The following is a 16,995-nucleotide window of genomic DNA, read 5'->3' as shown; positions in this document are numbered from 1 at the left end:
ATTAAAAAAAAAATCACATGACTCAGAACAAATTTCTGAAGACTTCTTGTAAAATAAACCAAGAAATAACTATGTATTTAATCACTATGCAAATTGGTTTTCACTGTAAAACAGTTCTCATATGTGAAAGCAGTGGTAGCATTACATTTTTTTATATGAATGTTGTTCTCCAGACACAACCCCCAAATGATCAGCTAAAAAGAACAGTGATTATGTCAAAAACAGCTCCTGCAGCTGCACTGTCAAAGCAACAAGGGCACTGAGAGTGAAGTCACATTGCCAATGGCTTTATAACCTTCAAGCTTAATGTGTTTGGCTTTCAAGCTGCCTGAAAACAATTGCTTTCTGAGTGTGTAATGCGACTTTTTGAATGAAAATTAAGATGTGGAAAGAGTTTAGCAGTTCTCCTTTCAAGGTTTGTTTTCAATATTACCCCCGTTGAGAACGTGATTTATTAACCACACTATTCTCTCTATAAAGACCCTGCAGGGGGCCCTTCTCCACCAATATTTGCAATAATAAACCAAGATAAAGGCACAGTGGTTTTGATAAGTGGAAAACAAGCAAATGATCGTGTGGAAAAAAACCAACCCTAGCCCAGGTTCTCTGAGAATCCTCATTTCCCATGTCAGGCAATAAAACTTATTTTTGTGCATTGGTTGGAACCTTGTAAAGCTCAGGAGGGGCAGGGAGTTGGGAATCCTTGTGTGGTGTTAGTCCAGAGAGCAGAAATAGTGCTACTTTAAGGAATTCCACCTGGAAGGAGGGAGAAGAGATTTGGGGTTTCTCTAGCTCCCTTTCTTCCTTCCTGTCCCATTAGGTGCTATATCTATGTTTTATATAGGTGCTGCTTGGTTTGGGAAGGCAGGAATTAACGATTCCAGTTCTAGTTTTCCATCTGCTCTTGGAGCTGTGGCATCAGCGAGTCCATCCCTTGGGAGGCTCCAGAGTTTTCCCTTTCTGGGCTTGCGGGAGCTTTGCAGCCCAGCCTGGTGTGAGCGGAGGGACACGCTGAGGTGTGAAAAGCCTTGGGAAAGTGAAGTTAGAGAGAATTGTTGAACTCCAGCTGGGCTAACAGTCTCTTTAGCACATGCTAATGAGGGGAAGAGTTCAGGCAGAAGGGAATTGTAGGTCTAAAGTCGGTCTGCCAAAAGAGAGAGCGAAGAACACTGAAAACGAGGCATTTTTATGGGTTTTTTTTTAGGTATTTCAGCCCAAGCCAGCCCAGATAACACAGTTTTGTGATTGTTCCAGCCACCCAAATATATGAGCCACGTGTGCTGGCACAGGGCTGTGCTGCAGCAGCTCCCGGCTCACAGCTGGCCCTCATTCATCCCGCTTGGAGCACAAGCAGAGAAAACGAGCATCTGTTTGCCCTCGACACTGTAGACAAACCCTCTGGCTTCGTTCTCGTGGATAAACAAAGTGTGGTTTGGGGTTTTTTAAGAAATATTTTTAATTCTTGCTATATTTGTCTTTTTGCAAATGAAAAAAAAAAAAAAAAAAAAAGAAGAGAAATCCAACAGAAACAACCAAGCACAAAATAGAGCAGCTGGAAGATTTCCATGTAAAAGCCCTCACGACTGAGTTGTAAAGAATGACAATTCTTATTTTGCCTAATGTGTGTTCAGGGATAATATATATTTTTCTTTTTTTTTCCCCACATTTTTTAATTTCATTTTTAGAACTTTTGCCACCTCAATCACTGTGACCATGGGTAAAGAAAGTTTTGCCTATCACTTTCTTGGCACTGCTCATGGAAACTTCTGGAAAAGTCTTCGAGTAAAACAGGAGTGGCAAACCTTTCCTGATACAGCACAAAAAACCAACCCCCAGCCAACCAAAAACCCCCTCTAATTTCCAAAAATAAGAAAAACAGTAACATTCTGGGCAATATTAAGGAGAAGAAGTTAGTTTTGCCATGTCAGTGGCAGCTGAACAAAAGTCCACGTGCTGAGAATTTGAGTCTTATGGGACATCTGAGATTGCAACACACAGTCAAGGATCTTTTTGATGCACATCTGAGGACTTATTAGGGCATGTATTTACATATTTTATATAGTTATTGATAAACTAAATATCCACAGCACGAGCACTGCTAATTCAATAAGCCAAAGCATCCTGTTTGGATGCACATTCTCTGATTCCTGGGGGAGAGAAGTGGTTAGAGAGGCCTTAACTAGAGATGTGTTAACTAGAGGTGCCTTAACTAGAGGTGCCTTAACTAGAGGTGCCTTAACTAGAGGTGTCCTAGTGAGCCTGGAGACAGTTCTTGACACTAACACAGAGTAGTCTGGGCACCTTGGGAAATCTTTATTCACTGAAGTACTCAGTGGGTAAAATATTTTCTCTTCCTCTCAAGCAAATAAATAAATAAATTACGTGTAATTTGCTGACACAAACTATTTGCTTTTAAACAGGCACTAGGCCTTGGGGAGATATTTATGATATGGGCTGGGTTGACTTTAGCAAGCAGCAGCTGGTGCTTTAACACTGCTTGGTGTTGGAATGATCTTCTCCACTGCAAGGTAGAGAGGCAGAAAATGCAGCTGCATCTTTGTGGAGCTAATTTTAAAAGAAGCAATGAGCTGGTAATTACCACTTTCTCCAGCTGGTCCTTATGAGGGTAAAAGGTTTATTCATTAAGGGAGGCTGCAAAGAGGGGTTGATAAATATCCCAGCTGGAGATACTTAGGAATTTAAGCTCTTGTTGGCTGGGAGGAGGTGGGATTGAAGATTAGCCCCTCAGGGTTCTCTGCCAGTCCTGGGGTTACTCCTTTTGTGGAGGAGTTTCCTCAGGAGGGATCTGTGATGAGAGGTTCTGGTTGGCTCTGCTCCCTCCAGGCTCCTCAAATCCCAGGGGATCCTCCCAGACCCTGGGGGAGGAAATCGAGCTGAGCTCCTTCTGAAAGGTACAAAAGAAGGGGGGATTTTCTGGGGAATGTTTTCAGTCAGCATCTCCTTTCTGCTTGACTCATACAAATAAGTTATAAGCTCAATTAATGCGACCAATATAAATATTTATGAACCCACGTAGTTAATGTTTGGCTGTATTGATAAACAAGAGCATCTCGCAAGAGCTTCTTTTTGACAAGTAAATAAAGTAAGTATAGAGAGTGTTTGTGTGTTAAATTAATCATGCTTTGTTAACTCTTCCAAAATATCAAGTGCTCGGTAATAACTAACTCAAAAAGTGACGATAGAGAAGGATTAGTGGGAGTAACTTTAATAGTTATATTTCAGAAGGACACGAAGCTGTTGTTTACTTTCTTAACTGGTAAAATAAAAGAGGATAAATGTTTGGTTTTACCATGAGTTTCATTTTTTTAGCTGTATTGTTATTGCAGTGATGTGAGAGGTAATAGGAGAGAGGAGCAGCCTCATATCAATGTCCTGGTCTTTGAGCAGTTTCTATTTGCTGACTTTTCTTGGAAAATTGTGGAAATTCAGGAGATTGTGTCAGACCCAGGTCTGATTATTGTAACTCAGAACTCAGTCTGTGAGTTCTGATGCACCTGTGGGTTCTGATCAATGAGGTCTTTGAGAGTTCTGACTGTTACAAACTTTTTCTGAGATTTTAAACTGGCTCTTTTTAGAATGCCCTTTGCATACTTAGTTTAAGATATGATTATTCTCTTGATTGACTTTGCTGATGGCACATCAATCTAAGTTTGCTGGATTTGACACCTGTGTATTGAATGACAAAAGAATATTTTGTTCTTGTTAAGAAGCAACCATTTATTATGCATGACGTGGCAAAACAGATTTATATCACTTCAAAATGCATTTCCTCTAATCTCTTGACTGCTTAGATCAAAATAATAAAAATGCAATAAAGAACTGAGGCCCAAGTCTAGCAATTTATATTTGCTTTTATATATTTTTTTTCATTTATTATGATCACAGCTGATTTCTCAGCTAAATTTCCCGAGGGTAAAATCTAGAAGTAGGGTTCCATGATGCAAAGTCACGAACAGAGGCAGAGCTGGAAAATGCAGCTCCTGTCTCAGATTTTGGAGTTGAATTAGTGTGGTGGGTGTCACAGGTGGAGCCTTTCAGGTTCTCCCTTCCCAGGCCAAGCCTTGCCCACTCCAGGTGAGCAGGAGACTTTCTGAGGGGGCAGGAGAGAATCTCACCTCACCCTCCACCTGCTGCTGAGAACAGACCTCTGGATTGCCTCAAAAATGGGGTTGGGAACAGCTTGCAGGAGTCAGATTTCTGTTCCTGAGAGGGGAAGTTGGATATTTAACCTGTGGTGTGAGGCTGAGCCCATGAGGAGTGGACTCATGGAGGCCAAGCCAACCCTTCACTTTTCTGTGACACTGAGTTGAGCTGAGGGAGTCAGCCCCAGGCTCAGCTTGCTGTATCAATTCTTCTCTTCTCATGCATGATTTTAGGTGTGCAGAGTCCCTTCAGTTAATTAAAAGATTGACTCAGTCATATGCAGTCACTGAACCGTAGGCAAAACCTTCAAAGTGTGAATTCCATGCGGGGAGAAAAGATATTTTTAAGTATTTGCTCATCAGAAATATTTCTCAGTTGCTGTCACCTGTTGTATTGAAGTGGATCCGTGCCTGGCTTTGCCTTCCCTTCAAAGTCCATCAAATAAATAGTTTTTAAAGTCAGCTAGGAAAAAAATTAAATTACATCTCTCTTGTATCAGGTATGTAGAGATGAGTGTGTGGAAAACCACTTTCTGGTGGTTTTGTCAGCCAAAAGGAAACAAAAGGGCCATTTTTTTTGTGCTCTAAGAGAAAGAAATGTGCTAGTAGAATGGCATTTGGCTAATAGTGCACAGATAAAAACTGGATCATGGCAGCACAGGTGGAAAGGGCAGAAAAGAAAGAGAGAAAATTATTTCATTTGTGGGTGAAGGTCATCTGGAATAAGTGATTTCATGTTTAAAAGACCATCAAGGAGAAAACTGATGAATGTTAACATAATTTTATATTGCTTTATTTCATTCTTTTTTTTTCTTTTCTCATTTGTAATGCTTCCGTGGTCAGGAAGTTGAGGTAGGTTTTTCATGTTTTAACTTGTAACTATCCATAGAGTGAATAAAAGTATTAACAACATAATTCATATTACACTTTAAACTCTTATGATCAATTGTTTATATTGCTATAAATGAAGTGTGTTGATACATGTTAATTATGAATGTGTTAACATTAATTAGCATGTTAATATGAAAATTACAGAAGGCATGAGGGATTTGAAGCACCTTTGTATCTGTCCCAGTAGAAAGCTCAGGAATGTACAGATTTCTTTCTGTCAGGAAGGTGTTTTATTGAATGGGAACGTTAAATCTCTTTAATCAAGCTGAATGTATTTTTATATATATATCAGTATGTACATATTTTGAATTACACCCCCCTGGAGTCAGTGCTATGTGTGTGTTGCTGTACCATGTCCTGCCTTGGTGTTGGAATAAGCTCCAGTGAAATGATGGAGCTCAAAGTTCCTCCTTCTAACAAAAGTCACTTCAGGATAATGTTATAAATCTGGGCCCCTTCCAGAGTGCTGGCACAGAGCCCTGCCTGCTTCTGAGGCAGAGCTTTAGGTGTGGATTTAAATGTGACCCAGGTTTTCTGCTCAGCCCCATCCCCAGGGGGAATTGGACCTTTCTGGTGCCAGAGCTGCTCAGCTTCAGGTCTGGTGTTGATGCTGAAGTGAAACTGCAGTGCTGGATTTTGGGTTGTTGTGGTTTAATCCCAGCCCTAAATAGCACCCAGCTGCTCACTCACACCCCCCAACCCTCCCTGCTCACCTGGGTGGGACAGGGAGGAGGACTGGGGACAAAACAAAGGTAAAACCCATCAGTCAACATAAGAACAGTTTAATAATTAAAATACAATAATAATGGTAACTAAAAGGAATATGACAAAAAAAGGAGGAATAAACCCCAAGAAAGACCATACAATTATCCCCAGCTCTGATCATCCCCTCCTTGGCCAACTCACCCATTTCCACACTGGGAATGAAGCTCTCAGGTGTGGAATATCCCTTGGCCAGTTTGGATCACTTGTCCTGGCCATGCTCCCTCCCAGCTCCTTGTGCAGCTCCTCCCTCAAGAAACATGGAAAACCAAAAAATCCTTGGCTTGGAGAAATCACTACTCAGCAACAACTCAAACATCAGTGTGTTCTCCCCATGATTCTCATCCGAAATCCTGGCTGAGAGGAAAATTAATTCCATCCCAGCTGAAACCAGGAAAGTTGTCCAACTGGCATAAGTTATTTTGAACTGTACTGCTCTAATGTGTGTATAGTCATTATTTACTCCTATAAATAATATTGGGGTTTATATATTGAAAATCTCAAAGGTTTTCTCTATTCGACTTTTCAGGCTTTTTTTCCCCCCTATTTTTCCTTGTGTGTTTTCCACGTTATCTCACCGTGGTTTCAGGCACATTCTAAAATAAACATAGTTTCGATTTTCAAAAAGGAATACTAAACAGGTCTGCATGAAGGAGGAGGAATAATAGGTTTACAGATGAGATGGCTGTTTTGTAGGTGTTTTTGTGAGGAAGGTGCATTTTTTGTAAAATATTCCTTTGACACTGAAATTGAGATAAACCCCCTTTCCAACCCTTATTTCAAAACTGGCTCCATATGCCACCAGCATAAGAAATCTTTCTTGGGAGTTGAATTATTTAACAGTTTCTGATGTTGAAAACCCAGCAGCAAAGCAACAACTTGGGGAAAAAAATGTAAGCAGGCAAAAAAAAAAAAAAGAATATTTTGTTGCTGGAAAAAAATTATTCTGCTAAAAAAGCTGAAAGCACATTCTGAAAAGTGATTAATGCTCAGTGAATTTAGCAGTACATCATCATCAATTACAAAGCATTGCATAACCATGAGGGGTTTGTGTATTAACAAAACTGTGGAATTCAAAGGCAAGTCTGTGATTCTATTCTGGTGGGAAGAAAAAATATAGATAATTTTGATGTATCTGAAATAAATGATGAATAATAGTCTTTGGTGTTACTGTGGGACATTATCACTGTCCATGAAGTCAGTATAGATACCAATGAATATATTGGGGGGAAAAACCCCCACGTTTCCTCCTGCTTGTCCTGCAGAATAATTAAACCCAGCAGGCAAAGAGCAGGAGAGCAATCCATGGTTTTCCAGGCTGTCCATGGTGTTCCCAAAGTAGTGCTTGTCCATAGGCTCCATCTCCTGCTGTTCACTGAGGGCATGGAGAGCCCCCACTCCTTCCACTTCAAGTCTGACTTCCAAGTCTCCAAAATGTCCCAGGCTGAGTTGAGTGGATAGCAGGAGAACTCGTGAAATTCAGTGTGCTGGAGAGAAATGGTAACCAAAGCCCGATGGAAGAAATCATTTCGGTGTCTTATTGCCACTGATGGGTTTTTAGTTCCCCTCCTGGCAGGAGAAAGAAATCTCAGTGTCGTTCTGGACAGCTTGATGAATACAGCTCTTCAGTGGCATCCCTCAGGAAATGAATATAGAATACTGGCTATATTAAAAAGGAAACAAAGATTAATATGCAGAAAAATATCACAGGGTTATAGAGATTTTCTGTGCCTCCTCCCCTCAAATCTGTTATTCTGTTATCATGTCCTCTCAGAGAGGACACAAGTACAATATACAGAATGTGCTGAAACAGAGATAAAAACTGGGCTTGAATCCCAGTTCTTCAGGACTAGGGTTGGTGGGGCTCTGAAGGAGGGGAAACTTTGCCTTCAGGTAAATATTTGCCAAGTACACAGCACAACTTACCTGATTTGAGCTAAATATGTCGGGATCAAAAGATGAGCTGAATCATTTGTGGTTTAGTTGTGTGAAATTTTACTGAAAAAAAATTATTATATTTCATCTGAGCTTTTTTTCTTTTTTTTTTCTTTTTTTAAATCCCCTTTTAGGATGATTATTTCAGAAACTGGAATCCAAACAAGCCATTTGATCAAGGTAAAGACAGTACATGTTGTGTGGTTGTCTTCAGCTGTTTTGTCATGTCCCCATGTAGTTTATGCCTCTCTTCCCCTGTCTGTCCTGTGCCTTAGTGAAGAGTTATATTCATACATCTTAGTCACAGTTTGAGGTGGTTTATGTATAAGGGTTTGACTCATCTCTGTGTTTTTCCACCATGTTTTTTAATCCCCACCCGTTCCAGTTGATATTTAATGGTGATATGTGTGCCCAGAAATATCCTCTGTAACCATGAACCTTAGTTTAACAGGCAATTTAAACCAGGTATCTTCACAGCCATTTGCTTTCATGTTTAAGACTTTGCTAAATTAATGTCATAAATGTAACTACTGCATTTCCTAACACTCAAGGGGCCAATTCTTTGAAGCCAGTTGTAATGTATGAATTTTTCAAAAGAAAATTGGTGTTGTGTATGTGCTGCTGTTTCAGATGCGGGTTCTGTAAATGACATTTTGCACTTTGTCTTGGTGAGTTTTTAAGTTACTGCAGTAGCTTGAACAATTTCGAGGGCAGCCACCAAATGACAGGGAAAAAAGCAATTAAATAATACTCTAATTGTTGTGTCCAGTAAAGAACTGGAAACAACAGCCATACCAGGAAAAAAAATTCAAAGTCATTGAAGTGTCTAGGAAGAAAATACTCATTGGAAGACTCTGAAGGTGCTTTTGAAAATTTGACTTTATTTCTATATTTCATAGCCAAACGTGTTCCTTGTATTGCCTGTGCTCACAGGAATATCACTGGGGGCTCACACACGTTAGAGCTGAGGAGTGTAGATTCTCTGTCTTTATGGAAATAGAACTTCAGTGTCAAAGGCAAGGGGAAGTTGCTGCTTTTGTCAAGACACAGATCCACAGAGATTTTCAAAGGCATTTGAAGGATTTAGGGTTACAAATCCCATTGACTTCAAATGGAACTTGTGCTCCTACTGCTTTCAGAGGCCTCGTGACCCTCTGTCTTCCCAAGGGGGAAAACAAAAGAGGTAAATCCTGGCAGAGTGTTGCAGGAAGATTTTGAACTGCCGTGCTCTAAAACTGCCTTGTTGGTTGTGTTGCTGAGATGTGTCTGACTCGGGGCTAAACCACAAATCGGGGCAGAGGATCTAAAGCCACTTGTGGGGACCTTGAAGGGATACAAACAGTCATATGTCTGCTGAGGATTCCTGTCACTCTGCAAAGAAAAGGATCATTTCTCTCTCAGTGTAGGGTTTCTCTGGCACTGTGGATAGTCTGTGGTCAGGAGGCAGGATGCAGACTGAGCCTTGCACTGCTCTTGCCTCCCTTAAACCTTGCAAATGGGTTTTATCTGGCCAGTGGATCATTCTGTTTGACAAAGAGGTCGCCCCTTTTGGCTGTGCTAAAATTCACCCCTGTTAAAACATTAAAAGTTGCCACTCAAACCTTTTTAAAAAGACTTACTCCACCAAAAAAAAAAAAATCATTGCAGAACTGTTGATTAGTTACACATACAAAAAGCATGTGAGCCTTTAGACACTGATCCCTGTGTTTTCAGCCAAAAAAAACAGAGAGAAACCATATGTTGCTGCTTTGGGCCTTATGAATCATATGCTGACAGGACTAATCCTCAGTTTAGATAAACATATAGGATGTATATGTGTGTAAATATATATATACTATATAGGAGCATATATATAGAGAGAGAATGGCATTTAAATAGACAGTGCTGAGGTAAAGAAAGCAAGGGAAGCTTTCTCTTTTCCAGAATTGTGCCTCCAGAGCTTTAATTTCTGTAATTTTCCACGCAAAGGAAAAGAATAGTCCGAAGAATTTGTCCCAGATGTTTTATGTAGCACAAGCTGCAAGACAATTGTTTCATCTGTTTTTACTTTTCCGTTCTCCCTGCTCTGATATTTTTTCCCATCTTGGTCCTTGTGGCTGTGGGGTGTTTCAATGCCCCTTATGCTCTTCTCTGTTTTTGAAGATAGGAAAGCTTTTTTTTGTATCCTTTGGGTTTCTGAGATGCAGAGAGCCTGTGCAGGTCCTGTGGTGAGGAGCCCCACCTTGCTCCTGTGAACTCAGCAGCAGCTCTGTGTTCTCACCACACAACTGTGATGTTGAGAGATACCCCAAAGGCAAATTTTAACATCACAGCACCAAGGTTCTTCTTAGTGACTGAAGAGAAAAAAACTTCTCCAGTGGGTGACTGAGAGCAGATTTTGGGGTTTATGAGAAATCCGAGTCTGGTCTCACCAAGGTAAAGGCAACCTGTGTGAACACCCGCTCTTTGGGACAGGTTTAAATGTTTGAAATCTACTTCTCAATTCTGATTTTAAAACCCTGTTTGAATATTCTAACTGTGAAGTGTTTACATGGGGACAGGCTGTAGAACCACACCGAAGGAGCAGGGAGGACAGGGGTGAGAAGTAGCTGAAGGAGGCTGGGACCTGCCAGAAGGGATCGTGCCAAGGCAGTTGAGAATTCAATGTTTAATATCAGATTTAAAAACCAACAGTAGTCAGGTTTTGAAAGTCAGCAGAGTTCTGCTTCTAGGTTTGAACTTAATTTACATCTTTTAAAGAAGTCTGCTGGGTCCAACCAACTCTGTTCTTTTCTAACAAAAAGCCAGCTTTATTCAGCAGGTTGAATGATTTAATTACACATTGAAAAACAACAGTGGAATGAAGCTGTCTGCTTTCTGCTTGCAGTGGGCAGGGAAATGCCTGTATCTCAAGCACAGAAATACCTTGTTTTGTAAGAAAGCATTCATGGCTTTCACTGAAACCACCCCTGGGGAGTCACAGGAGGTATCTTTGCATAACAGGCCTTTCCAAGGAAAGTCGGCTTGAAATGGTTCAGCTGCAGCTCCGAGGGCACTCGAGTGATCAGAATTTATTTTGAGCTTAGCTACCAGCCCAGCTTTTTATTCATCTTTAACCCAGGAAAAAAACAATACAAAGGTGAGCATCTTACCAACAGGGCCCAGCTAATGAGACATTTGGGCAGCAAAGGCAGGAGAGCGCGAGCCTGGAAATGATTGCGGGTCATCAATATTGAACTCCCTCCTGCCAGAGCTGCAGAGGCAAGAAAGCAGAAGAGTAGAAGGGGCAGGTTACTCAGGGTTTTAAAATATGAATCAAAGGGTTGTGGGGTTTTTTTCTCACAAGGTCATTTGAGAGTTCTTGGCATACTTTCCTAGTCTTCTTCATCCACGCTGAAGAAAGAAAAGAGGGAATCGGGGGGAAAAAGTTTTAGCATAGAGTTCTCAAGTCAGGGATTTTGGTATGTGTGTGATATTCTGCACCTATTCAGAGTTGCCAGAAAAATTAACTCATTAAGACTTTGTGGATTATTTGAAGTGAAAACTGTTAAATAAAAAAAGAATTTTAAGCTATTGAAAATTTCTGCTAAAAGCCACCCCTCAGTAACTGTAGTAAATTCTTCTAGAGACAAGTAGATGTTATTTTTTTTTTTCTGATAGGATACACAAAAAAGAGTACATTCTGTTAGCCTTAAAGCTGCTGGGAACAGCTGGGAATGCTGTCCCATTTCCTTGCCATGGGGCTTTTTTTTAAGCATTGGATACCCAGGACATGGGAACTGTGGAAGTACCGGGATGCCCTTTGCATTGGAGATGCATTAGCTCTGAATCCAAAAATGTTTAAAGCATGGAGCTGCCATTATTATTAATAACATGGGTGTAGAATGATGCAGTAAGAGAGGGGGAAACTTGATTGTGTTGTAGTGTTGAGCTTTTCCCCAAATCTGTGCCTAAAACCATCCACTGAACTGTGGAATGCTCTGTTCGAGAAGATGGTTCATTCTTTCTATTTAGACTGTGATTTTTATTTTTTTTTTTTTTGGTAGCAATCCCAAATGTTCCAAGCTTCTGGACTTCTCAGGAGAAGCAGCTCCTGATTAGAAATAGTCTGAACTTTCCTTCTTGTCTTCCAGCCTTTGTCTTTCTTTTCAGTCTCTCTTCCAAATCCTCTTCCCTGGTAACTGAGAAATCTGAACAGGGATGTTCCTTCTCAGGGCTTTCATTATCTGCCCTGAGGGAGGGAGGGAATGCAAAAAGTTCAAAATATCCAAAATCCTTATTCTGCTGTTCTGTGTGAAAATCTTTATCTGCCTGGCAGTGACTGGCTCTAATGTCAGACACACTCGTGGAGACTCCGCTATCATCATTAATTACAGACATGAACTCTCATTTCAAAGAATTCCCCTTGAGCACTAAAAGTCTGAAATGGCAAAATACCCTCACTTTTGAGGAGGAAACACTGTTTTTGAGTGGATTGCAGTCTCCAGCATAGCACAGACTGTGACTTTCACAGCCCAGCAGCCCCGTGGAAGTGAATTTGTCAAATTTAGAGCGTCGTATCTCGAGATGAATGTGTTGGTATCCCTGCTTCCTCTCCTTCTCCATCCAGTTGTACCTGTGTCTTTCCAGTGTTTAAATCCAGACTCCAGAAATGCCCTTCTGCAGCTGTGCAGAAAAAAAGTTTGCCTCAAATTCATAAGCCTTCCAAAGCAAAAGGAATGATAATGGGAAGCCTGTGAAGCAGGATGAAAATCATAGAACCTGCAATTATTTTTGAACATGTAATTTTCTGTTAGCCCAGTTAAGATGTTCTTTCAGAAAAGCCTGAATAAATTCCTTGCAGGGAGATGTTTAGTACTGTACACATCTCTAGCCACAAATATATGTTAGTTTATAATAAATGTTTTCTATTACTGTGCCTCAGATGGCAGATTTCAATTGAATAACTTATTTTGCAATTTATTTTTTGACTGTGCCTGAATTAGTTTTAGAGGCTCATTCGTATCACAAGCTCACATGAATTATGTTTTGCAAATCTTCAGTAAATCAGTCCAATTTTAGCACATGCTAACTGAATCAACCCAAAACCAATGGCTGAGATGCTGCACGTGAACTATCTCCCACCGACCGCCTTTGGAGCACATGTGGCTGCTCCCATCCTCCCAGCAGGTGCACGTGGTCCCCTTTGTATGCCAGCAGTGTAATCTTCAATTCCTTATAAGCTTGTAAGCAACCAATTTTGTCATTAAATATGGCAGGAGGAGTGACAGGGATGGGCTGTGATTGCATTCTGGCTGATGTGCTCCGGGCGCAGCTGCTGATCGATGGGCGGCTTGTCTGGAATTTTATTAGCACTTGGGGAACACTTGTTAGTTTTGTCAATAATGGTGCTTGGCTTTCTTTTAATATCTCTTACTTCACTGACTGTGAAGCAGATGTGGATTTTTAAAGGGAAATTCTTGCTCCCCCGTGCTCATCCAGCTTCCACTGAAATAAATGTGTTTTTGGGGAACATCCCAGAACCCAACCCTGCTCTCTTTGGCATCACTCAGGGAGCAGAGGTTCCTTCTCCTTGCCTCAGTTTAGTATGTAGGAGTTCATTTTTGGTAACCCACCTAAACCTTTGAAAGTTATTTGTGTGTGAACCTGCAAAGCTTCCTTCCTGATTTCCTGTGATTTGCTGCAAGAGAGCCCCCAGTGTATTATCCAAAGTAGCTGCTCCAGTTTGTATTCTGATTTAAGAAGGGCAGACCAATCAGGGGCAAAGTCTCCAGCTCGGAGGTATTATTTGACTTAAATATTGGATGGTATAGCACCTGCATGTCAGTGACCTTTAAATCACTAAACAGTCAGAAGAGTGGTTTGAACAGTATTTAAAGATGTTTGTGTGCTTGTCAGTTAATGGGGGATTATTAACTGTCATTTGACTCTAGCTGGAAAAAAGGAACTCCTGTAGAGAATAAAAGAAGGCAGAGTGGCAATGGCCATAAAAATGCATAATGGAGAACTTTTAGGGAGAGAACAACATCAAAATAAAGACAAGTTACTTCAAAACCAGATTTCAGTAAATTGAGAATGGGTAAGGCAGAAATTAGAGGCAGAAAAATGAGAATAATTGCCATTTCCTCAGTGTAGAGGGCACAAGCCTGAATTATCCAAAGGCAAGAGCTTGGCTAATGACAAGGCTCTCAGTGGCAAGGAGTGACTTACAGAAAGTGCAATTAAGTGGAACACAAGTGGCAGCCCCAGCTCAGAAAGCCAAGTACAAGACGAGGTGTGTGGGCAAGAATGTAGGAATAGCAATTTTTAACAAGTGTTTAGAAGAAAGAGGGAAAAAAAAATCAAGAAAAATGGTGGGTCAGTGGAGAGAGCCACTGAGGTAAAGGCACTGCTGAGGAGGCCAAAGCTTTGTCATGTGGCTTTGCTTTGGCTCTTGCATAAAAGCTCTGCTGAGCCAGGGTGGCAGTGAGAGCTCACACCTTCAGCTGCAGTGTGGCATTCGGGATTAGGAAGAGAACAGGCTCAAGCAAATTAGATGTTTGCAAATCAGCTGGAATTATCTATGGTTTCAGTGAATTGGTGGAAATAGTTTTAGAGATAACTTTTAGTGTCTTCAAAAATTTATGAGGTTGGAGAAGACTGGGAAAGGAGAAGCAGTGCACCTGCCTTTTAGCATTAGGGAAAGGAAGGAAATGGGAAAACATATCCTGTGAGTGGAACCTGAAATCTTGGGGGAGGAAAACATGCTAGGATAAATATTAAAGCAAATATTTGTTACCATCAAGAGGATAAGGGGATGAATAAAGCTGGTGTGGATGTCAAATTAAACTAATTTTCTTCTGTGACATTTCCAGGTGTTGAGAGTCAGGGATAAGCCTGCAGTATCACATATCTTGACTTTTTGACATTGGTTTCCATTACTGCCTCTATAAGTAAGTTTAAAAATATTGTCTAAAAGAAATAATTATGAGGTGGGTACAAAATCAGTTGGAAAACTACACTCTGGTAGTAGCTATCAATGGTTCAATGTCAGGCTGGAAAGATAAATTGAGTAGTGGTTGTCTCTCATCTGTCTTGGGTCCAATATTATTTACCATTATTTACCATTTTAATTAAACCATAAATGTTGAAATCAGTCTTCTTCTTAAATGCACCACAGCAATAAAATTCTCAGTCACCTCAAGAAATTTTTAAGAAACGGCCTGAAAACAAAAGATAAATTTAATGTGGGCACATGCGAAGTCCTTAGGTAGGAACAATCATCTGCACAAAACAGGATGAAAACCCACCAGTAATAAATTTGGAGCAAAAGGCTGGGGGATTAGAATGGATTACAAATAGAACATGAGTCAACAATGTCATTCTGTTGCAAAAGAAAAGGCAAATGTCACCCTGGCAAATGTAGCTGTGAGTAATCCTTCAGCTCTAGGCAGCACCAGGGAGCCCTTGGCTGGAACACATTGTCCAGATTTGAGTAGCAGGTACTGGAAAGTGCCCAGGGAAAAGTAACAGGTATGACTGGAGTTGCAGCAAACGGCCTCTGAGAAGAAAGACTGAAGGAGAGGAGCAAAACAAAACAGCAACAACAAACCACAGCAAGCCCCAAATCCTGTTTTCAAATAAATAAAATCAATTGCAGGGTGGATGAGTTGTTCTCTGTCGGCTGTGGATACAACAAGGAGCATTATTTTTACACTGCAGAAAAAGGAGATTAATTTTACTCCTTGTAGTGGCAGCAGTTGGGAAAGATATTTTTAAGAGGATGTAGAGACTCTGTGTTTGAAGGAGTTCTGAAACATGTTAGACAAATGCCTTGCAGATAATGACACGTGCCCAGCTGATCTAGTGATGGAGAAGGGGAGTAGAATCAGCACCCTCCCCAGGACTGCCATTCTAGCACTGTGATTGTATTTTGATTAATGGAAACCAGCTTAATTCCACTGAAAGCACAGATGAAATGCTGAAGAAGGCATTTCTTCAAATAAATTTCCAGTCAAAGCAAGGAATGGGCAATAAATGAATCAGTAGCCTTGACAGACGTTTTGGCACCACTTGGAATAATACAGGTTCTTTTTTGATGGGAGTAATGCCCATGAACTGTGAGATGGGCACTAAACATGGGTGTCAAGGGCTCACAAACCTCTGAGTTTCATCAGGGATTGGCAAAAAACCAGCTGATTTTCTCTGGCTGCTTTTCCCTCTCTCCCTTGCTTTCTCATACAGAGTCAGGAGGAATTCCCAGGGATGATTCTGTACTTGATGTTAGTAGTGGCTGGTTTGGTTTTTTTTCTCCAGACAGGAATAAAGGTCATGATCTAATTCTAAGGTTAAAGATTTGGATGAAAATCAGTTAACTGTTCTTTTTCAATTAATTAGGTAAGATGTGACAACGCATGTGTCTTTAGGAATTAAATCTCCTTCTGCCACAAACCTGAGTGAACCACAGCTATTTTCCTTCCTTTGCCTTCATATTAAACATACTTGCAAAACATAATATTATTTCTGCTCAAATCTGATTGTTTGCATTCTAGCTTTGCAGCCCTTGCTCATTTGGAAAGTTACTTTAAACTCCAAAATGGTGCTAAGCAGCCCACAGCAAGATGAATAAAAGAAGTTTTCAAATATATTCTGATGGTGTTCTGCACTAGAAAGTTCCCTAAGCATAGTCAGTTGAAAACGAGTTTGGTAGGAGTTGTTTAGTGATTTAATCTCATTCTTTGTTGCAATATATCCATTCCCTGGCTGCACTCTATCCATGGGCCTGGCCATTGACACCTGGCTCTGTGTTAGCAGTTGTTGCCCAACAGTTTGCTTTAAAGGGCTTGGTGACTTTACCTACCTTTCCTTAAAGTGCAGGGACAGGAAAGCTGTATCTGAAGATCAGAATTTTACTTCTTGCAACCTCTGTTTGAGGGTTTGTTCTGTTTTGTCTCAGGAGGGTCAGTGGCAGCATTGTTGTCTTGGTGCATCCTTGCAGTGCCTCTCCAGCTGTAGCAGGGGGATGCAGACACATGAAGTGCTGACCCAAAATCTGGAGGTATCTTGTTCACTTGACCCACAAGGCAAAGCAGTAGAATAAAATCTGCAATATAAGGAGGTTCTGCTCCTGGGATAGCTTTAATTTAGAAGCTCAGCAATTGAATTGGTCTCTCCCTTCCCATCCTATCTGTAACAACAGATAAACAGAACCCTGGATAAATGGATGTACAGATCAGCAATCCTAGGGATCATTGCACATTACAGCAATCCTTAATGCAGGGTAAGT

The 16,995-nt window shown here is 40.8% G+C and overlaps 1 protein-coding gene across 1 annotated transcript in view; it reads left to right on the top strand.

Annotated features, from left to right (window-relative positions):
• The window catches only part of SPOCK1 (SPARC (osteonectin), cwcv and kazal like domains proteoglycan 1), a 265,809-nt gene that overhangs the window by 74,292 nt on the left and 174,522 nt on the right, over positions 1-16,995 (top strand). The window contains exon 3 of the mRNA XM_064672155.1: positions 7,886-7,931. Within this exon, the coding sequence (XP_064528225.1) occupies positions 7,886-7,931 (46 nt within the window). The remainder of the gene's footprint in view (positions 1-7,885; positions 7,932-16,995) is intronic.

Source organism: Pseudopipra pipra, chromosome 15, assembly GCF_036250125.1.
Source record: "Pseudopipra pipra isolate bDixPip1 chromosome 15, bDixPip1.hap1, whole genome shotgun sequence".
NCBI lineage: Eukaryota > Metazoa > Chordata > Aves > Passeriformes > Pipridae > Pseudopipra > Pseudopipra pipra.
Note: the sequence above shows the minus strand (reverse complement) of the source record. Positions and strands in the feature narration are given on the sequence as shown.